Source organism: Phyllobates terribilis, unplaced genomic scaffold (assembly GCF_046119375.1).
Source record: "Phyllobates terribilis strain yellow unplaced genomic scaffold, ASM4611937v1 Scaffold_5__5_contigs__length_657084704, whole genome shotgun sequence".
Classification (NCBI taxonomy): Eukaryota; Metazoa; Chordata; class Amphibia; order Anura; family Dendrobatidae; genus Phyllobates; species Phyllobates terribilis.
The window spans coordinates 610,512,956-610,536,271 of NW_027362765.1; the positions used below are offsets into that span (position 1 = coordinate 610,512,956).

The following is a 23,316-nucleotide window of genomic DNA, read 5'->3' on the forward strand; positions in this document are numbered from 1 at the left end:
TTTAGTATGGAGGAGATATTGGGTCCAGAGAGGTAGATCTGTGTGTCATCAGCATAGAGGTGATACTGAAAGCCATGGGACTCTATGACCTGTCTAAGGCCGAAGGTGTAGATGGAGAAGAGCAGGTGACCTAGAACTGAGCGGTGGCGGACACCAACAGATAGGGGGCTGAGATGAGGAGGTGGTGTGTGAGTGGGAGACCCTGAATGTCAAGTCTGTTAGGTATGAGGAGATCCAAGATAGGGCCAAGTCTGTGATGCCGAAAGATGAGAGAGTCTGTAGTAAGAGGGAATGGTCCACTGTGTCAAAGGCAGTAAACAGGTCCAGGAGTGGGAGGACAGAGTAGTGCCGATTGGATTTGGCAGTTAGTAGGTCTTTGGTGACTTTAGTCAGGGCAGTTTCAGTAGAATGGTGCGGTTGGAAGCCACAAACTACAGGGGTGTTTTACTTTTAATATCTGACACTCTGATGGTCATTCTGATGTGTTAAGAGTTTCAGACATGCTATTTGCATGGTAAATTACATAGCCAAAGTAAATTGGGAGGCAATAATTTACTACATATCTATTTCCAAGTGACTTTATATTTGCATAATTTCTTAAAGGGGTCTAATGATAAAATGTCTTTATTGTAAATTTTTTATTTCCATCCACCCAAGTGCTGGCAGCAAACTCCCAATTTACTTTTGCTATGTAATTTACCATGCAAATAGACAGCATGTCTGAAACTCTTTACACATCAGGATGACAAATCAGAGTGTCAGATATTAAAAGTAAAACACCCATGTAGTTTGTGTGATAAATAGCCATAATATAAAAAAAAAATCTTATTCCTATCAGGATTTGAACTCTTAATGTAGATTCAGAGGCTGATGCCTTACCATTGCGCTATCCAGTCAAGTGATACTAACTGATAAGACAAGAAAAGCTATGAGATCAACCATGAAAATACTCAGGGTGACAAAGTCATTGTGATTCTGATTCTGATGTTTTAAGAAAGTCACACATCGGACTCACACATCAAAATCAAACATCATTTGAATTTGGCTTGCTTGCAGTCTGTGCATAAGTCCCAATGAGTTTTAGACAAGTTTGCACTGAAAATCATATAACCAAATAGAACTCCTAGGTTGTTACAACTGAGTTTATATAGTTGGTGGTTAGTGCACTGGCTTTGAGACACAGAATTTTGGGTTCAAGTCCCATCAGCGAACAGTTACTTTTTTTTTTATTATTATAGTTGTAAAAGTCACTCGTCAGAATCACTCGTCAGAATCAGTTCTCAGACAGGGTATTTAGCCTCAAACTGACATCATTCTGATGTTTGATTTTGATATCTGATCATGTCCTAAAATGGACACTGTACTACTGTGTATGACCACCTTACGATCTATCAAGTTGATGTTTCCAGCTAACATTTCCTGTTTCTCAAGGTAGTATGTGTTTGCCATTCTATACTGTAATTTGTTAAATAGGCTCACGCACTGTTATCCAAGGCATAGTCTTCAGAAATTGAGGTAATTGCTTAATGTAGATTACCAAAAAATGATATATACTAAAAACGCATATGTAATTATAGGCGGGGGAATCCCAAACAGACGTTTAGTGAAACAATTAAAGTCCTAATTATCTCATCCAATAAAAGATGTCAGTTTCTTGCAATTAATTATCAAAGAACAGGCAAGTAATTTCAAATTAGTCAGAGTAACCAGTCTTCCCCCAGGAAATCAATTGTTGCTACGTGGTTCTTTTTGTAATTCTGATGGCATAGATAGAAAACGTGTAATTTTTTTCTGTCAAAACAATTATCAGTCGCTTCCTCATCTTATAAGTTACAAAGAACAGCCGAATCTTATATGAGTTAGACAGCACAACTTGTCAAGATTATCAGGGTAAGATTATATGTAATAATTGTTTTTTTCTAATCCGATTAGCCTTAATTCCATCTTCCAATAATTGGTTAATGTAAATTACATTCTTTCAATGAGGTATGGGAAATCTAAGATGTTATTTGAGCGATAATTAGTAGTGATGAGAGAGCACTAAAATGCTTGGGTACTCGTTGCTCGGGTCGACCAAATTGGAATGCGCGAGTGCACGGACCGAGTAACGAGCCCAATGTAAGTCTATGGGAAACTCTAGCATTTTTCCGGCGGCTCCCCCTGGCGGACTGCAGAGGGCCTAAAAATTGCCCAAATTGACGGGAACAGTGCTCAAATCACATGGGAACAGCATTGGGTTATTTCTGACTTCCAAATAACAGTTGTCCACAATGTTGTCAGAGGTATTACGCCACTTTTACGGACTCACAATAAAAACATGCAAAAACGAAACCAAAATGGATTTTCCTGGGAAATATGTTAAAGAACATCCTTTCCAGGGTAATGACTTGTATATAAGGCAAAATAAATAACCAACAACAAAAATGCTCTTCCACACCTTGGGCTATGTTCACACGTAGCGTTTTTGATTCATTTCTGCACTTTTGCATTGCTTTCAACCAAGACAAATGCATTCACCGGGAAATGTCATTTTAACATTTTACAACCTTATCTGGCCATGTAGTGTGTGTGATATGATCAGACACATGCATACAGTGCAGAAAAGACATGGGAACAGCATGGGGAAGACCCATGGAAGCATCTCTGACTCCCAGGTCACTGCCTAACTGTGCCCATCATAAGTGATCCTTGGCGCATGCGAAGATGCCTCCCGCCATGCACCTGTCGTTGCAGACTTGCAACAATCACCGTCCACATCCTTGTCCCAGTGCAGCGTTCAGTTGTCCCTACCTCAATTCCTTGGTATGCAAGCGCAAGTATGCAGTCAGCCAGCCACCCACCCACCGGCTGCAATACCATACTGCTAAATTTTTGACAGCTGCTTACATTTGAAATGTGGCCCTTTAGGCTCGTGCAGGTGGAAAAGCAAAAAGTACAAATCCTACAACATTACCCGTGCCCTCCCCAGTGCACTTACTGGCAAGGACCGCCTAACCACAAACACGTGGTCAAGTGAATGTGGCCAGGGACGGTACGGAGCCAGTCCACAGCTTGTCAGTGAGTTGTATTTCACCACAGCCATATTTTTTAGCATGGTGAAAGGACTGACTTTTGGGAAACCGTATCTACTCCGGCTGTCATTTCTCCGTCACCAGGTTCCACCTATTGTTACACACGACCATGCCTGGCTGTATGTTCAGCGGTGAGAGCCACAGATCAGGCTGTTGTGTTACAGCTTTCAACAACTCTGCAGCAGTGAGCGGTTTGTCACCTAAACATTAAGCATGCTATCTTCAGCAGAGCCTGTTGTCGCTTGGCCAAGGCAGTGCTGCAGTGCTTTCAACTTGTGACTGATGTCGTCTTTCGGAGATGGAGGTCGAACTGAAGGAGGAGGTGCAGGAGCTGAACAATTGATTACATTGAGGTTACATTAGCGACTCTGGCTTTTATACTAAAGAAAGATCCTACTGTGTTTTTTTACGCTATTTTTTAAAACAAATGCATTCACCGGGAAATGTAATTTTAACATTTTACAACCTAGTCTGGCCTTGTGGTGTGTGACACATTATCAGACTCATCTTGTTTCATTTATGATGAAGGGACTCTGAAAGTCACAAACTTACTTTTATAGGACCATCAGGCAGCCCTTACTATTCTTAAAGGGCCAGCAGTCAGCCTTCGCTATTGTTAAGAGAGCCACAAGCCAGTTATGCTTCGTTGTTCCCATTATTAACGAGTGGGTCTCCTATACTGTTATTGTGCATGCAATTGTTAGAACTCTCCTGTTAGGTTTTTTCTATTATGCTGGTCACATGACCTTTTTTGCCTATTTTGTCCTGCTCCGCCCTTCTGGCCTTGCTGGACTTCATTGTAATTTCTACTCTTAAGCTAGCCAGGTGCTTTGTTACCTTTTTCAGTCAGTTTAGCTAGGTCTTTTGACCTCTATGTTCTATGTTGTTTGTTTGTCTTTTTCTGCTACAATTTCTGCTAGGAGGTGTCCATCTTTCTCCCAGTCCCTAGTTCTTGTAGGGATCCCTCCCTCACATCTATAGGTCTTCGTTCAGACTAGCGGAGGACTTTAGCAGGTCTGATCGCAGGATCAGGTTCCCCGTTACATCGTAGGGATCTAGCTTAGTTCTATTGTAGGGACAGATCTCCTGTCTTTCCTTAGTGCTTGTAGCAGATCACAACAGTAAGTCCAGCCCAAAAAATTTTCTCTAAGGAAAGACCTCCAGTTTCCATCATGGTGTCGGTTCAGGATTTGGCTCAACGCCTGCAGGGACTCTCTCTGGAGGTGGCCAAGCTCCAACAACACGTGAGTAGCTGTTCTGGAGCGCATTTTGTGGAGCCAAAGGTACGATTGCCTGATTTATTTTTTGGTGAACAACAAGATTTTTTTTCCTTTAAAAATGCTTGTTTATTGTATTTTCGTTTGAGACCCAGATCCTCTGGTGATGAATCACAGCGCATAGGGTTCATAATGTCACTTTTGCGCAAAGAACCTCAGGGATGGGCCTTTTCTCTCCAACCTAGTGATCCGTGCTTTAGATCAGTGGATAGTTTTTTTTCTGCTTTGGGGTTGTATGATGATCCTGATCGTGTCTCATCAGCTGAGACGTTATTGAGACATTTGAGGCAGGGATCAGGTAATGTGGAAAATTATTGTACTCACTTCCGTCGGTGGTCTGCTCAGGTGGGGTGGAACGATCCAGCTCTGAAAAGTTTGTTTATTGCGGGGCTAGGTGAAAGGGTTAAGGATCTGCTGATTGCTTATCCTACACCTGGAAACTTGCAGGAGGCAATGCAATTAGCTATACGGGTGGACAGGAGACTGCGTGCAAGGGTTAACGAGAGTAAATCCTCTGCCATGTCAGCTCCGAGTCTTGAGAGGGTCTGTACTGACACTGGAGAGCCGATGGAGATTGGGGCGATGTCATCCCGCTCTCAGGAAAAAGACCGCAGGTTTTCTGAAGGTTTGTGCTTCTATTGCGGCAAATCTGACCATTTCATTAAGAACTGTTTGCTTCGTGTGAACAAAGAAAAAAAAAAGGTCAGTTATGCCCGTATAGCCTGTTTAAACACTAAGGGTGTATTTCTTTCTGCTACTACTGCAGCTCAGGAAGAATTAATTGAATTTCAGGTATTTGTGGATTGTGGTTCAACTCTGAATGTGATTGATGGGGGATTCTTGGAAAAACAATTTAAAACCCAAACCTCTGTCATCCCCTATTGCCGTGGTTTCTGTCGATGGCACTCCCTTGAAATGTGTTACTCACAAGGTTTGTGAATTTCCCCTCACTATTAATGGTATTCACCAAGAAAATTTGGATTTGGTGGTATTAAATAATTTGCCTTCTCCAGTAGTTTTGAGGTTGCCCTGGTTAAAATTGCACAATCCTGTACTGGATTGGTCTACCAATGAAATTAAGCCCGGAGCCCTAAGTGTTATGACAAGTGTTGTAACGGGCGCATTGCTGCTGTGGATAAAGGGGAATTACCTGCACCTATTCAGGATTTTTGGAAAGTTTTTTCTGAGCAGGAGTCGCAAATTTTGCCTCCCCATAGAGACTACGATTGTACCATTGAATTTGTCCCTGGAGCGACTCTTCCTAAAAGTCGTTTATTTAATCTGACTATTCCTGAGAGAAAGGCTTTGGAGGAATACATACAGACGAGCTTGGCCGTCGGTCATATCAGACCCTCTAAGTCACCTGTGGCTGTTGCATTTTTTTTTGTTAAAAAAAAGGACGGCGGTTTACGTCCTTGTTTGGACTTTCGCGAGATTAATAAAATTACTGTACGCAATCCCTACCCACTGCCATTGATTCCTGATTTGTTTAACCAGTTAGTGGGGGCCAAGTGGTTCTCTAAAATTGATCTCCGGGGGGCATACAATTTGTTGCGCATGAAGGAGGGTGATGAATGGAAGACTGCTTTTAACACTCCTGTGGGTCATTTTGAGAATTTGGTTATGCCTTTTGGTCTTACCAATGCACCAGCAATTTTTCAGAATCTTATTAATGACATCCTTAGACCTTTGATCGGCAAAAATGTGGTTGTGTATTTGGATGACATTTTGATTTATTCGCCTGACCTGGAGTCTCATTGGCGGAGCGTACGTGAGGTATTGCAGTTATTGATTGACAATTCGCTTTTTGCTAAGCTGGAGAAATGGGAGTTCGCTGTACAGAGAATTAGTTTTTTGGGTTACATTATCTCCAGCGAGGGCTTTGAGATGGACCCGGTGAAAGTTCAAGCTGTGCAGGAATGGCCTATTAGTTTGAAATCGATACAGAGGTTTTTGGGTTTCGCCAATTATTACAGAAAATTCATTAAAAAAAATTCTATTATTGTTAAACCACTGACCGATCTCACCAGGAAAGGTTCTAATACGGTTCAGCGGACTACTGAGGCCATTGAAGCTTTTGTGTTTCTAAAGGAGAGGTTCAGCTCTGCCCCCATCCTTATGCAGCCTGATGTAACATAGTAACATAGTTTGTAAAGCCGAATAAAGACTTGCGTCCATCAAGTTCGACCTGTTAGTTCTGTAATTGCTAAAGTTGATCCAGAGGAGGGCAAAAACCCCAAATGATTTGGCCAATCTTCACCTGAGGAAAAATTCCCTCCCGACTCTGAAACCAGCAGTCAGAATAAATCCCTGTATCAACCTACTATTTTATTTTATTTTTAAGTATATGCTGAAATCTGCCTGGTATCTAGAAATGCATCCAGTCCCCGCTTGAACTGGTGTAGTGAATCCGACATTACCGTCTCCTCACTCAGTGAATTCCATATTCTCACTGCTCTTACCGTAAAGAACCCCTTCCTATGCTGGTGCTGAAACCTTTTCTCTTCCAGTCTTAGTGAGTGCCCTCTTGTTACCGTAATATCCCTCCTTTTGAACAAATCCCGGGCCGTTTTTGGTTGAGGTTGATGCTTCTTCTGTGGGGGTCGGTGCGGTGTGGTTTCAGGAAAACAAGGATGGAGTACATCCCTGTGCCTTTGTTTCAAAAAATTTTTCTGAGACTGAACTTAATTACGATATTGGTAATCGGGAACTGCTGGCGATTAAACTCGCATTTGAACACTGGCGTCACCTCTTGGAAGGTGCTGATTTTCCCATTCAGGTTTTCACTGATCATAAAAATCTGATCTATCTTGATGCTGCCAAGCGCTTGAATGCCCGTCAGGCTAGGTGGGCACTTTTTTTTTCGCGGTTTAATTTTTCCGTTACTTACATCCCGGGTACCAAGAATGTTAAAGCTGATGCTTAGTCTCGCAGCTTTTCTCCCATGGTCGGTGCTGAGGAGGAGGAGAGCATTTTACAAGAAGGTGTTGTGATTGCTGCATTGGACTCCGTTTTGGAAGATGAGATTCTTAAAGCACAGGAGAATGCCCCATCTAACACTCCCCATGGGAGGTTGTTTGTGCCTAGGACCTTTAGGAGAGATTTGTTTGTTGAGTGTCATGAGTCTCGGTTGGCAGGTCATCCTGGAATTTCTGAGACCAAGAGACTTGTGGGTCGCAGTTTTTGGTGGCCTGGATGGCAGAAGGAGGTCATTAAGTGGGTGCGTCAATGTACTGTGTGTGCTAGATCTAAGTCTTCACATACTCCTGCTGCGGGGTTGCTTTGCCCTCTGGAGGTTCCTAGTGCACCTTGGACACATCTGGCTATGGACTTTATTACTGACCTTCCTCCCTCTGAAGGTTTCACGGTCATCTGGGTGGTCGTGGACCGTTTTAGCAAGATGTGTCACTTGGTTCCCTTCATCAAACTGCCCTGCGCTAAGACACTCGCTAAGGCCTTTGTCAAGGAGATTGTCAGACTTCATGGTGTTCCTACTGACATTGTTTCTGATAGGGGACCTCAGTTCGTGGCTCGTTTTTGGCGTACCTTTTGTGACAGGTTGGGAGTTCATTTGTCATTTTCATCTGGATATCATCCTGAGTCTAATGGCCAGACAAAAAGGAAGAACCAGGATGTTGAGCAGTTCTTGCGTTGTTTTGTGGCAGACAATCAAGAGGGGTGGTCTGAGTTTCTGCCGCTTGCTGAATTTGCTCTTAACAACCATACATCCTCTTCTGCTGGGTGTTCGCCTTTTTTTTGTTGTTCTGGGAGACATCCGTCTTTTGGGTCATTCTCCAAATTGCTATCGGCTGTGCCTGAGGAGGAGAGTTTTTCGGGTGATTTGGAAAGAGTTTGGACGGATGTGCGTGGTAATCTTCAGGAGGCTAACAAAAAATCTAAGAGGTACTTTGACAGGAAACGTCAAGAGGTTTTGTTTACGGTTGGTGACATGGTTTGGTTGTCCTCTAAGAATCTGCGGTTGAGGATTCCTTCTAAAAAAAAGTGGGTCCCAAGTTTGTAGGGCCCTTTAAGGTGCTTCAGGTAGTTAACCAATCTGCTGTTAGGTTGGAGGTTCCTACCTCCTGGAAGATTAATCCGGTGTTTCATGTTTCTCTATTGAAAAAAGCTTATGTATCAGATAGAGACGCCACTGATCCTCCGGTGGTGGAGGACGGGGAATATGAAATTTCCCGCATCCTTAATTCTAGACGGTATAGAGGGAATTTGCAGTATCTCGTCGCTTGGAAGGGTTTCGGTCCCGAGGATAACTCATGGGTGAGGGCGGATGATGTTTCTGCTTCCAGACTTGTCAGAGCGTTTCACAAGAGGTTTCTTGATAAGCCTGGGCCTAGGGGATCCGGAGGATCCTCATAGAAGAGGGGGTACTGTTAGAACTCTCCTGTTAGGTTTTTTCTATTATGCTGGTCACATGACCTTTTTTGCCTATTTTATCCAGCTCCGCCCTTCTGGCCTTGCTGGACTTCATTGTAATTTCTACTCTTAAACTAGCCAGGTGCTTTGTTACCTTTCTCAGTCAGTTTAGCTAGGTCTTTTGACCTCTATGTTCTATGTTGTTTGTTTGTCTTTTTCTGCTACAATTTCTGCTAGGAGGTGTCCATCTTTCTCCCAGTCCCTAGTTCTTGTAGGGATCCCTCCCTCACATCTATAGGTCTTCGTTCAGACTAGCTGAGGACTTTAGCGGGTCTGATCGCAGGATCAGGTTCCCCGTTACATCGTAGGGATCTAGCTTAGTTCTACTGTAGGGACAGATCTCCTGTCTTTCCTTAGTGCTTGTAGCAGATCACAACAGCAATGACTGCAAGGGCTGCCAAATAATTGGAGGCACTCCAATACCCCTTGCAAGAGACGCAGAAGTCAGAGAGCCTCTTAAAAACAATGTTCCCATTATTAGGAAGTGGGTCTCCCATAGTGTTTGCCTATGCAGTGAAGCAATGGAGGCCAAAAATTTGGAGGAACTCCAATGTCCCTTGCAAGAGACATAGATATGTTGATATGGTACATATGGTGGTGGAAGAGGAGGATGCGGAGAAGGAGGAGGACAAGAGCAAATAGACAAAATCAGACAGCGTATATACATGTCTGGGTGTGAAGACAGAGGTGCATGGGAAGAGAGTTAGACCTCCCCAAAAAAAGATACTGTATTTGAGTTTATGTTACGCTGCTATCATTCGGTGGTGTTGAGAAGTTTGGCCCAATCCAGCCCTTGCTCATTTTTATAAGAGTCAGCCTGCCAGCATTTTCAGTTGACAGGCGAATGCGCCTATCGGTTATAATTCCACCGGCGGCACTAAAAGCCGCTCTGACAAAACGCTAGCAGAAGGGCAGGCCAGGATCTCCAAGGCGTAGAGAGACAGTTCATGCCACGTGTCCAGCTTGGATACCCAATAATTATAAGGCACAGAGTAATCACGGAGGACGTGGGTACGGTCGGCAAGGTACTACCTCACCATCTTCCGAAACTTTCCACTCCTTGTGAGAGAACCCCCTGCCTCAGGGCCTGTGCGATGGGAGGGTCTGAGAAAACTGTCCCAGAACTTTGACAGTGTTCCCCTGCCTCTGCTGGATTGCATTTGTGTCTCTCTCGCCTGTACTCCTTGGTTGTCCAACGAAATGTAAATTTTATGAATAATTCAACAACAAGGGACTTCTCGTACTGCCTCATTTTATTAGGCCTGTCCTGCAAAGGAATAAGAGACAAAGTTATCCCTGTAGCGTGGGTCACCAACCATTAAATGACGACTTTCACCCATAATTTGGACAACACGAGGGTCACAGGAAAGGCAGCGTAACAAACTCAGCCATGTGTGCCAGACTGCAAAGAGGCAAGAATTCCGTGTCCTCACCAAGAGGACGACTGACCATGCTCTCCTCCTCCTCATCCCTGTCCTCAGGTCATCCATACTGAACAGAAGGTATGGCAGTTGTGCAGGTAGTACCGTCTGTAGCGCAGGAAACTAGCTCCTGTTCTTCCTCCTCCTCATTGTCACCCAATCCACGTTGGGATGAGATGAGGCTGGGCTGTGTGTAATCACCCTGTATGGTTCCTTGCTCCATCTCATAGTGCTCCGCCTGCAATGCATCCTCTTTAATTGAGGGCAAAGAGTGTTTCAGAAGACAAAGAAGCAGGATGGTGACGCTAAATATGGCGTCATCGCCGCTCACCATCTTGGTGGAGTCCTCTAAGTTTTGGAGGATGATTCAGATGTCGGACATCCATGTCCACTGAGGTTTTGTGTGCGGAGTCTGAACTGAATACAGACGGCCTTGATGATGCTGGTAGTCAACAACTGCCCTCTTCTACTCACAAATCCTTCCCAACATCTGCAGTGTACAGTTCCAACGCGTGGGGACATCGCAGATCAGTCGGTGAGCCGGAAGCTGCAAACGCTGCTGAAGAACGGCAAGAGCGGCGGAAGCTGGAGCTGACTTTCTAAAATGGGCACACAGGCGGCGTACTTTGACAAGCAGATCCAGGTAGGTTTTGAGAAACCGCTGAACTACGAGGATAAGCACATAGGCCAAGCATGGTACATGTGTGAGCTCGCCTCGCCTCAGAGCCGCCACCAGGTTCCGGCCATTGTCACACACGACCATGCCTGGCTGTAGGTTCAGCGGTGTCAGCCACAGATCTGCCTGCACTTTCAGAGCTGTCCAAAACTTCAGCATTGTGTGGTTTGTCACCAAGGCATATTAGCTTCAGCACAGTCTGTTGCCGCTTGGCCAAGGCAGTGCTGCAGTGCTTCCAGCTTGCGTCTGATGTGGTAATTTCAGAGATGAATGCTGAACAGGAGGAGGAGGAGATGCAGGAACTGTAGAATGTGTGGGAAACCCTGATTGACCCAGGGTCAGCAATCCTCGACGACGGGAGGACGTGTTCCGTTCCAAGGTCCGACTGGGTCCCGGCTTCCACTATGTTAACCCAGTGTGCAGTCAGCGAGATGTACCGTACCTGCCCACAAGCACTTGTCCATGTGTCCGTGGTTAGGTGAACTGTCCCAGTAACTGCGTTGTTGTGGGCATGGTTAATGTTGTGGGACACGTGCTTGTGTAATGCAGGGACGGCACACCGGGAGAAATGGTGGTGGCTGGGGACCGAGTACCGAGGGACGGCTGCCGCCATGAGGTTGCAGAAAGCTTCCGTCTCCACGAGCCTAAAAGGCAACATTCCGAGCACAAGCATTCTCGAAATGTGTTAATTTAGTAGTGTGGCCTGAGGGAAGTTAGCTGCGTATTTGCGCTTGCATTCCAAGGACTAGGGTAGGGACAACTGAACGATGCGCTGGGACAAGGATGTGGACACTTGCTGATGGTGCTAGTTGAGAGTGTTCAATGACATGTGCAGGGCGGGAGGCATTTTGGTATGCGCCATAGACAGGGGATTGGCGTGCACGCACAACAGCTGAACAAGCAGTGGGGTCACCCGCAGACACTGTTGCTGGACCCTGGGGTTTGGTCCACTTAGTCGGGTACTTTGCTGCCATGTGCCGGATCATACTGGCGGTTGTCAGGCTGGTAGTTTTGCTACCCCTGCTGATGCTGGCCTGGCAGGTGGTGCAAGTGGCCTTTTTGGGGTTATCGGCAGAGTCTTTAAAAAAACAACCAGACTCGGGAAGACCCAACGGCAGACAGAACTGGAATGGAGCCTCTTGTGATATATGCACTGCAGTCGGCCACATACACTGCCTGCCTGCCTAGCACTGATTATATGCACCTGGATTAGTCCTCAGAAGGACTGTTAGTTCAGATGGATATTATAGATATATGTTGTGGAATACCTATACTAACTATAAACAAGCAAATCTCTCCGTGATGCAGCAGCATCTCTCCCTACTCTGCCTGATTCCGGGGTAGACTGTGACGAGCATGGCGCTGCCCAGTCTTATATACACCTGATGATGCTGTGCGTCCAGCCAATCACTAATGCCACAACCAACATGGCTACGGCATTACAGTGTGTGGTAGACAATCCCTGCATGTTCATTAGCTCTCTAAAGAGAACCAAACATGCAAGGAGGGGACCAGAGTTCCCGCCCGAGCAACCAGGAAATACTCGCCGAGCTTGTTGAGCACAGTGATGCACGGGCAAGTATCAAGCAGTGGCGAGCACGTTTGCTCATCACTAATACTTAGCAGAGTTCTCCTTGACCCGAGTCTGGGCCTGGTCGACCCATTTAACCCTCATACTGATTATCCCGTGCTGTGTTTCCTCTAGGACAGGGATGTCAAGTTCAAATACACACAGGGCCAGAATTAAAAGCTTGGACAAAGTCGTGGGCCAATCTTAATATTTTTTAAACAAATGTCTACAATTGAGGAAGTTTTTCCTTATCAAATATAATGATGAACTTCTTCATATCGAAACAAACTTGACAGGGTTGTCCCAGAAACAAAGTCCATTTTTTAATGAATAAATCTTATAATAAAATATTGGAATATAATGTGTTATGTAAGAGCAGTAAAAAGCATATGGCTCAATGTCCTAATTTAAATATGTAATAACAAAGGATAAAAAAATCTTGAATAATACAGATAATAAAATATGATGCTAACAAAGGTGGCCCCAAACACAGTAACACACCTCCATAGTGAATTCCTCCGCAGTAACCTCCACATGCACGGTATAATGACCCTACTGTATCCCCTTATTCCTCAATCCCCCTGACAAAGAATGGTGACCCCATCACAGTATGATTATCCAACTGTTATCGCTACACAGCCCTCCTTACAGTATAATGGCCACAAAAAGTGCTAGTTAAAGTATAATGGGTCCCACATAGTCCTCCATACAGTACAACAGGGCCCTGCATTGCCTTCCATACAGTATAATGGTTCCACATAGTGCTCCATACTGTATAAAGGCCCCACATTGCTCCATACTGTATAAAGGCCTCACATAGTGCTCCATACTGTATAATGGCCCCACATAATCCTCCATACAGTATAATGGCTATACAGTATAAAAAGCTACATTTTTGGAAGTATATTTTAATGTGCTGAGTTAGGAGAACAAGAGATTAAAATATTAGATTAGTATTACTGACATTTAAAAAAGAAAAGACACTGAATAAGTTATTTGCCAAGAATGACATTTTACCAAGAAAATTTACGACTTTCTTTATATTGTTTGAGAGCACCATCACACAAGTTGCAGCATGTACTGTCAGAATTACGGTAAATGTGTGAGGAGTCCCATTAGTTTAAAGGGAACCTGTCACCAGGTTTTCCCATATAAAGTACTGCCAGCATCTTTCAGCCCTATTTTGCAGCATTCTAGTGTGCTGTATATATGTCCCCAATCCACTCTGCAGATCCCAAAAAGAGCTTCATTATATTCAGACGGCTCGGTCAGGCATCTGACACCTCCTCTCTACTTACAATCGCTGTCCAAAGCACTGTAGTGCACATGCGCAGGCTTTACCTATGGGTTATGAGCACTCTTTGGCCTTTCCCTGAGCATGCGCACTACAGTACTTTGCTCTACCCTCTACAGGGCACAGAGAGTAGTGCGCCTGCAATGTGGGACACTGTGTGGATGGCATAGGTTGTGTCATCCACATAAAACAGGAAGGGAGGACAGCGATCGTAAGAAAAAAGTAGGCGCCGGATCAAGACCAGAGACGCCCATCGGACCGGACTGCGCCGTCTGTAAGTATAATAAAAAGTATTTTTTTGTGCCTTGCAGAGCAGATTGGGGACATATATACAGCATACCAGAATGCTGTAACAGAGGGGTGAAAGATGCTGGCGGTACTTTATATGGGGAAAACAGGTGACAGATTACCTTTTAAGAAAAGTATTCACATGACATCAGTAAATCTGTGATGTATTTAATAGTTATACATTTTCCCAAATTCATGTGCCACCGTACCGTGCATATTAAAAAACATACCTGTAGCCATGATGGTGTCCTCATGACCCTGTGTAAACACAACAATCCGTGGCCTTTTCATATTAACCTTTGGCAATGCCTGCGTTTTTTTGGCAATCTCCTTGATATCGTCAGTCTGGAAATGTAAAAATATAAAACAAGAAAAACTATATAGAACAAAAAAAAAATTAATTTAAAAGGGCTTTTCCAGTTTTCCATTCTCAGGAAAGCGGACCTGAAAGTCTTTGCAAGAATGTAACGAGGAAATGATGAGTACCATCTGCCTTTATTATTTTACATGTCTGAGAGCGATTGGGTACCACGCTGTTCACATGTAGTTATTTAAACCAATTCAATGTACAGTACTGTGCAAAAGTCTAAGGCCAGCATGTAAAAAAATGCTGCAATGTAAGAATGCTCTCAAATATAGAAGGATTAATAGTTTATATTTATCATTATATTTATCAACTAATAAAATGCAAAGTGAATGAACTAAAGAGAAATCTAAATCAAACCAATATTTGGTGTGACCGCCCTTTACCTTCAAACCAGCATCAATTTTTTTAGGTCACTTTTAGACAGTTTTTGAAGGAACCTGGCAAAGGGAGGTTGTTCCAAACATCTTGGAGAACTAACCACAGATCTTCTGTGTATGAGGCTCGTGCAAATCCTTCAGTCTTTTCATGTAATCCCAGACAAACTAGATGATGTTGAGGTGAGGGCTCTGTGGGGCCGTATCATCACTTCCAGGTCTTGTTGTTCTTCTTCACACTGAAGATAATTCTTAATGACATTGGCTGTATGCTTCGGATCGTTGTCCTGCTGTAGAATACATTTGGAGCCAGATGCCACTCTGTTAGAGAAGTATCTGTCTGTAGTTCTCAGCATTGAGGACATCAAAAAATGGGCAACATTGAGGACCATAGATGAAATTGTCAGCCAAGGAAACTTAATGCAGCAAGTGAAATACACATCATGCTTATTTCCCTTTGAAATAGAAAAAAATATTAAGATGGCTAGCAGTGCCACCAGCTCAGAACTGGCAGAAACCAGTGAGAACCAACTACCTCCATCTACTATTCGGAAAAGTTTGGCCTGGATTCGAATTCAATGAGAAATTGCAGCCAAAAACCATACTTTTGACATGGAAGAGAGGCTAAGGGACTCAACTACATCACTTTCCAAGTTATTATAATGTTAAAATCGTCAACCATTAGAGCATGAATCTAATTTTATTGGACAAATCACTCAATGAAAACCATATTCTTTTCAAATTTAAAAAAGAAATGCTCTATTACATTATGCACAACAGAGTTCATAAACATTTTATAGGTTGTAAAGAACTGAAAATGGTCATTTGTTGAATTTGCAGCATTTAGAAGTCACATTTACTGAAATCAAAAGCTTTCTCAATCAAAAACATCTTAAGTGGCCAAGTTACTACTTAAAGGGGTTGTGCGGCACTTTAGATTACCCCTTCCCATGTTTTCCCCCCAGGTCCCTAAGATTTTTTGTAAATACCTTCTGTTGCTGATAATGCCTGTGAGCAACGCTATCGGTGGCCGCTCACAGGCATCACGTGACCCCAGCGCCGAAGTCACGACAAGTGAGGCGTCACTCAGCACTGGGGTCCCCGCGGTGGCTGCTGGGTTGTGGGCGGGGTTTCCCCCCGCGTCACACCCGGCATCCACGTCGCTTCCCCAATGAATGGGGAGAGGCAGAGCGCGCGGTGGATGCCGGGTGTGGTGCGGGGGGTAACCCCGCCCACAGCCTGGCATCCACCTAGAACCAGGAAGATTGTGACCCCTGGCTGCTGCCAGCACTTGTCGTGACATCAGCGGATGTCAGAGCCGGCGGTCACGTGATGCCTGTGAGCGGCCACCGATAGCGCCGCTCATAGACATTATCAACAGCAGAAGGTATTTACAAAAAGTCTTAGGTACCTGGGGGGGGGGGGGATACATGGGGGGTAATCTAAAGTACCGCACAACCCCTTTAACATAGGACCCTTCTTTGATATCACCTTCACAATTCAAGCATCCATTCAACTTGTACGTTTTTGAATAGACTCTGCTTGAATTTCTTTGCAGGATGTCAGAATAGCCTCTCAGAGGTGCTGTTTTGATGTGAACTGCTTCCCAGCCTCATAGATCTTTTGCTTGAGGATACTCAAAAGCTTCGCAAGTAACAGGAGGATGGTGGCAACACCATGAGTTTCTCTCCTTTTATGAGGATGGCAGCCAATGACTCAGTTATTCTTTGCAGCATGAGAAGGTACATTGTCATGAATGAAGATGATTTTGCTACAGATAGCACAGTTTTTCTTTTTGTATCATGGAAGAAAGTGGTTAGTCAAAAAACTACAGTGGGGAAAATAAGTATTTGATACACTGCCGATTTTACAAGTTTTCCCACCTACAAGGAATGGAGAGGGCACTTCAGCTGTGAGAGACAGAATCTAGAAAGAAAAAACAAATCCCATTGTATGATTTTTAAATAATTAAATTGCATTTTATTGCATGAAATAAGTATTTGATCACCTACCAACCAAAGAATTTTGGCTCTCACAGACCTGTTAGTTTTTCTGTAAGAAGCTTTCCTACTCTGCACTCATTACCAGTATTAATTGCACCGGTTTAACTCGTTACCTGTATAAAAGACACCTGTCCACACAATCAATAACACTTTAACCTCTCCACCATAGCAAAGACCAAAGAGCTGTCTAAGGACACCAGGGACAAAATTGAAGACCAACTCAAGACTGGCATGGGCTACAGGAAAATAGGCAAGCAGCTTGGTAAGAAAGCAACAACTGTGGGTAGAATTATTAGAAAATGGAAGAAACACAAGATGACTGTCAATCTTCCTCGGTCTGGAGCTCCAAGCAATATCTCACCTCGTGGGGTAAGGATGATTCTAAGAAAGGTCAGGAATCAGTGCAGAACTACATGGGAGGACCTGGTCAATGACTTGAAGAGAGCTGGGACCACAGTCTCAAACATTACCGTTCGTTACACACTACGTCATCATGGATTAAAATCCTACAGGGCATACAAGGTCCCCCTGCTCACGCCAGCACATGTCCAGGTCCGTTTGAAGTTCGCCAATGACCATCTGGATGATCCAGAGGAGGCATGAGAGAAGGTCATGTGGTCAGATGAGACCAAAATAGAACATTTTGGTATCAACTCCACTCGTCGTGTTTGGAGGAAGAAGGATTAGTACAACCCCAAGAACACCATCCCAACCGTGAAGCATGGTGGGAGAAACTTCATATTTTGGGGGTCTTTCTCTGCAAAGGGGACAGGACGACAGCACCATATTGAAGGGAGGATGGATGGGGTAAGGTATCACGAGATTTTGGCCAACAACCTCCTTACCTCAGTAAGAGCATTGAAGAAGGGTCGTGGCTGGGTTTTCCAGCATAATAATGACCCGAAACACACAGCCAAGGCAACTAAGGAATCGCTCAGTGAGAAGCATTTCAAGGTCCTGGAGTAGCCCAGCCAGTCTCTAGACCTGAACCCAATAGAAAATATTTTGAGGGAGCTGAAACTCAATGTTGCCCAGCGAAAGCCCTGAAACCTGAAAGATCTGGAGAAAATCTGTATGGAGAAGTGGGCCAAAACCCATGCTGCAGTGTGTGCAAATTTGGTCAAGAACTACAAGAAACGTCCGACCTCTAATTGCAAACAAAGGTTTCTGTACCAAATATTAAGTTCTGCTTTTCTATTGTATGAAAAACTTATTTCACGCAATAAAATGCAAATTAATTATGTAAAAATCATTAAAAAAAAAAAAACAGAAAATCACATTGTAAGATTCTGTCTCTCACAGTTGAAGTGTACCTACAATAAAAATTACAGACTTCTCCATTCTTTGTAGGTGGGAAAACTTGTAAAATCGGCAGTGTATTAAATACTTATTTTCCCCACTGTATATACGGTGTCGAAGACATGTTCACACCTTCAGGGACCCCAAGAGGACCTAAGAGCTCTCTCTCCATGATTCCGGGCCCAAAACATGATTCCGCCACCTCCTTGCTGAAGTCGCAGCCTTCTTGGGACATGGTCACCATCCACCAACTATCCACTGCTCCATCCATGTGGAACATCCACGGTTGCATGGCACTTATCAGTAGACAAGACTGTTTTAAAATTAGTCTTTATGTATGTCTGGGCCCACTGCAACAGTTTCTACTTGTGAGCATGTTAAGGGGTGGCCGATTAGTAGGTTTATACACAACTGCAAGCCTCTGGAGGATCCTACACCTTGAGGTTTGCAGGGCTCCAGAGGCAACAGCAGCTTTAAATATTTGTTTGCGGCTTTGTAATGGTATTTTTGCAGCTGTTCTCTTAATCCGATGAATTTGTCTGGCAGAAACCTTTCTCATTATGCCTTTATCTGCATAAACCATCTATTCTGACTCCATAACTAAGCTGCAAGTGTAGGGCGCTTGAGATATGGTTTCTAGGCTCTCTCCTTCAACCATTACTCATACAGAGAGATGTCCTAAGATAGCTTGAACTTAACTGTAGGAGGCACGTATTAAGATTTCAGAAGAAAGTTTATTTTCCAGCTGAATTCTTGTAGATATGCACACATACAATGGGTAAAAAAAAGACTTTCTTGACCAGAGCTGTAAACACATGGGCTTCTAAGAGGAATGAAAGAAACAGTAAATGAGGAAGAATGAGAAAGAAGGAAGGGGTTACTGACATCAGAGCTACATCAGAGAGACAGGGAGAGAGAGGAAGGACAAACTTCTAAAGAGGGCAAACATTATTGCATTACAACATATCAGCACAACACAATGATAATACAATACGGTCTGTATGATTCCCAAGTCATGGGACAAGACACCATCTGTGATCTGTCAGACACATATTTTCAGAGTATGATGATCACACTCAAATTTCCGCGAAATTTCTAATGTTTTCATACTTTGTCCAAGGTATTGCACTATTTGATGCTTTTCAGCAGCAGAGAAATTGTTTTTCTTTCCCATATTGCTTGAAAATTGTGCTCTGCTTAATAATGTGGAACGTTCTTTATAAGTAGGATTCCTTTAATTGGCAAACTAAATATCTCAAGTGTTTGAGATTGATTTCAGTGATCGAAAAAGCCCCGAGCCAATACCATCGACGAGTTTATGTTAAAAACAAAAAAATTACATCTTTATGACACTTAAAGTGTAAACGTTGTTTTAATTTTAATTTCATAAATTAAAAGTAATCATGAAAAAAAAACTCAACTTTGTAAACTATCTTATCAGAGAAACCTGCTTCTTTCTCTGCCAAAAGGGATCAGTCATTATCAAAATTCTCAATTCTGATGTAAAATCTGTATTCAGGGAAGACAGACTTTCCCATTACTGAGAGAGGAGGTGACAGCTTTTACTGATGAGAATCTATGTAAATAAGAATGGGAGGAGCGCTACCTCTAGCTCCTCCCTTCTGCCATCTACAGAGAATTGTATCCATAGCAACTGCCATCTCCTATCTCAGTAATGGGAAAGTCTGTCTTCACTGAATACAGATTTTACATCAGAATTGAGAATTTTGATAATGACTGATCAATTTTGGCAGAAAAAGAAGCAGATTTCTCTGATTAGACATATCACAAAGTTGCTTATGTTTATGTGTACTATTGATTTATGAAATTAAAATTAAATCGACAGTTATGCTTTAAATCCATATTACATAATAATTTGGAAAGCGGTATATACATGAATACATAGTAACTAAAGAGCAGAAAAATGGCAACAGGTGTTCTGGACTGAGGAGTCAATACGTGATATATTGGGCTGTTACAGAAGGCAGTTTACTCACCGAAAGGTTGTAGAATAATGAGTGTGCAACAGGTAACAGAGAGGCATGGTGTAAGTCCATGGCAAGTTTGGGGATGCATATAAAAAAATAGAGTTGGAGATTGATAAAGACTAATGCTGTATTCCATGCTGAGAAACACAGGCAGATAATTACCCATCATGTAATTCCATCAAAGGCGTATCTGATTGGCTTCGAATTTATTCTACAGCAGGATAATGACCCCAAACACACAGCCAATGTCACCAAGAACGAGGAGTCCTGGAAGTGACGTTATATTCCTACAGAGCCCTGATCTCAACATCATTCAGTCTGTCTGGGACTACAAGAGATAAAAAAAATTGCACAGCACGATATCTAGAGAAGATCTGAGGTTTGTTCTCCAAGATGTTTGGAACAATCTTACTGCTGAGTTCCTTCAAAAACTATGTGTAAGTGTACCAAGAAGAATTGATGCTATTTTGAAGGCAAAGGGTGTCGATACAGAGAAAATTGTGAATACTCTGCCTGAGCTCCACTACCTGGTCTAACTTACCTGACGAAGGAGACAGTTTGTCCCTAAGACATATTATTTTATACATCCTTAATAAAGTCTTCTATTCACAATTTAAAACTCTGGATGAAATATGAGAGAAGCACAATCCAAGTATTCCTCAACACTGCATCAAGACTATGATAAACTGAACCTCAATCAGGATATCGAAGAGATCTCAGCTGCTACGAGTACACCACTATATACAGACACTTTTGGATGTTCTGCTCCTAGCATGACTTTCCAGATGAGGCTCAGCTATAATATGCATATTACTATTTGGAGGTGTTACTCAATGAAGCTCTGTTCTTTTTGTTTTGCTGATTTTTTTTGCATGCACTTACTTGGACATAGTAAATATTGATAAGATTTAGATTTCTCTTTTGTTCATTCACTTGGCATTTTCTTAAAGACAACGTGTCATGTAAGAATTCTATTTACTTGCAGATATGGGATTAATTAGCAGGTTGGTAGCATTCTGACACCCTGCACAGCCGCACTAAGAGCCCCGCTAGGGAGCGGCAGCTGTAATCGCACCCCCGGCACTGACTGACAGCCAACCCTAATGAGGAGTCAGCTGTCAGTCAGTGCCGGGACATAGTGGTGACAGAAACAGTGTCGGCGCCACCCTGTGACTGAAAGAGCAAGCCTTCCGAAAGGAATGAAGTTAATTTTCTCCTAGCAGCAGAGCTCTTAGTGTTGCGACTGCACGGTGTCAGAATGCTATTTAACTGCAGATTCATCCTATATTTGCAGGTTAATAGCGTTATTTTATATGACAGGTTCCCTTTAACCCCTTCATGACCTATGACGTATATGTACGTCATAGGTCGTGTCCCTCCCTTTAATGTGGGCTCCGGAGCTGAGCTCGCAACTTTCCCAGCACATGACAGCTGATTTGATCAGATGTCATGTGCCCCTAACAGCAGCAAGTAGAATCGCGATCTACCTGCGGCAATTAACATGTTAAATGCCGCGGTCAATCTCTGACCGCAGCATTTAACTCGCGAAAACTGGTTGTGCGTCACAAACCCCCACCCATCGGCAACCCTGTCAAATGATCGCGGGGCGCCGATGGGTTGGCATGACAGCCGAGGGATCACAGAAGACTCCTGTGCTTTTCATTGCAGATCTCCTCACAGGAGATGATTTCTGCTACACATAGCATGTCTGAAGCCCTGCTATGTGTAGCACAAGCGATTGGATGATTGCCAGCTTCAAGTCTCCTAAGACTACTGATGCAAGTAAAAAAAGTAAATAGAAAACCAAAAAACTAAATTGTGGAATTGCACTTTTATTTGCAATTTCACCGCACTTGGATTTTTTTTCCCATTTTCCAGTACACTATATGGTAAAATCAATGGTGTCGTTCAAAAGTATAACTGTTCCAGCAAAAAATAAGCCCTCACATGGCCATATTGATGAAAAAATAAAAAAGTTATGGCTCTGGGTAGAAGGGGAGCAAAAAACGGAAAATAGCAAGGTGGTGAAGGGGTTAATTAACAACAACAAAAAAATAACATTAACATTCTTACTTTTCAGCATTTTTTCCCACATGTGCCTAAAACTTTTGCACGGAACTTTATGTGTCCATGACAATTTCTTGTGCATCTTATGAACAGAGTGATAGACTATTCACACAACAAAGGCCAACATGGTCCTTCTCACCTCCGTTGGGGTGGTATGAAGGGAAGTAATATTTTTTACACCACCTCCTAACTGAAGTGAAATCTGCATCTATTTTTGTGACTCAAAAAAAAAAAAAACAATTCAAAAATCTTGTCAACAGCTTATCTGCACAACTATCCCATTCCACTTTTCCACCTAGTTTTCAAAAGTGGCAAGCGTGGCATAAAAAAGCTAGAAGACTCACATTTTTGTGCAATAATGACATGCAACATAATTTGTGACTTTCTGATGGCAGAAAACTGTGGGCAGCACATTGCTCATCAGCAGAAGACAATATCATTAGGCTGATGAGAATAAGGGTTTTCCTCGGATCTTTTGAAAACGACTAAATTACGGCAAAAAAATTGCACTGGAAATAAGGGAAGAAACAACAGGACCTTTTAACCATCGGCTCAACTTAATTATAAATATTTCCTGACTGCTAACCCTGTACACTACACAAGCTGAAAAGTCACTCTACAACACAGGACAGACCGTGCAGAGCAAAGAAGCTTCCATGCTGAAATCCAATAGGTTACATTTACGTTTTCCTTGTTGGTGACAATTTGATTGCTCCCGCACCAATTGTGGTTGGGATCCACCAATGTTAATTTAATGTCTATGTGCAGATTGAGAAACTGCATTATTTTAATAAAAGTAAAGTAACCAAATCATTTTCTTATTTTACAAAAGCTTAAAAAAAACCAAGTGTAAACAATATGTCATTTCTTAGATTCCCTTTAAGCTGCTTATGTACATGAAGTTTTTTCGCTTGTTTTTTATTGAACCTGCCAATAATCCAGTAACTATGAGGCCTGACCTCATGGCTGCCATCAAGATACAACTGTACAGAATGGAGTTTTCCTTCCCATTCCTACAGCTTAGCCTTGATATTCAGCTCGTACTATTAACATTTGGGGCTGATAGAACCAATAACATTGGGGCACCAATTTGCTAGGATGGCTAAAGAACAATTGTAAAGGAATAAAGTCATTACATGTCACACATTTAAAGTTTAGTCATGAGAGCTACAGCCCGCCCAATCACAAAT

General features: G+C 43.0%; 1 protein-coding gene across 2 annotated transcripts in view; it reads right to left on the minus strand.

Moving 5' to 3' along the window:
- ADK (adenosine kinase) overlaps positions 1-23,316 on the minus strand; it is a 355,225-nt gene that overhangs the window by 60,824 nt on the left and 271,085 nt on the right. For both annotated transcript variants that reach the window (XM_073686078.1, XM_073686077.1), the window contains exon 9: positions 14,259-14,373. In XM_073686078.1, coding sequence (XP_073542179.1) covers positions 14,259-14,373 — 115 coding nt within the window. The remainder of the gene's footprint in view (positions 1-14,258; positions 14,374-23,316) is intronic.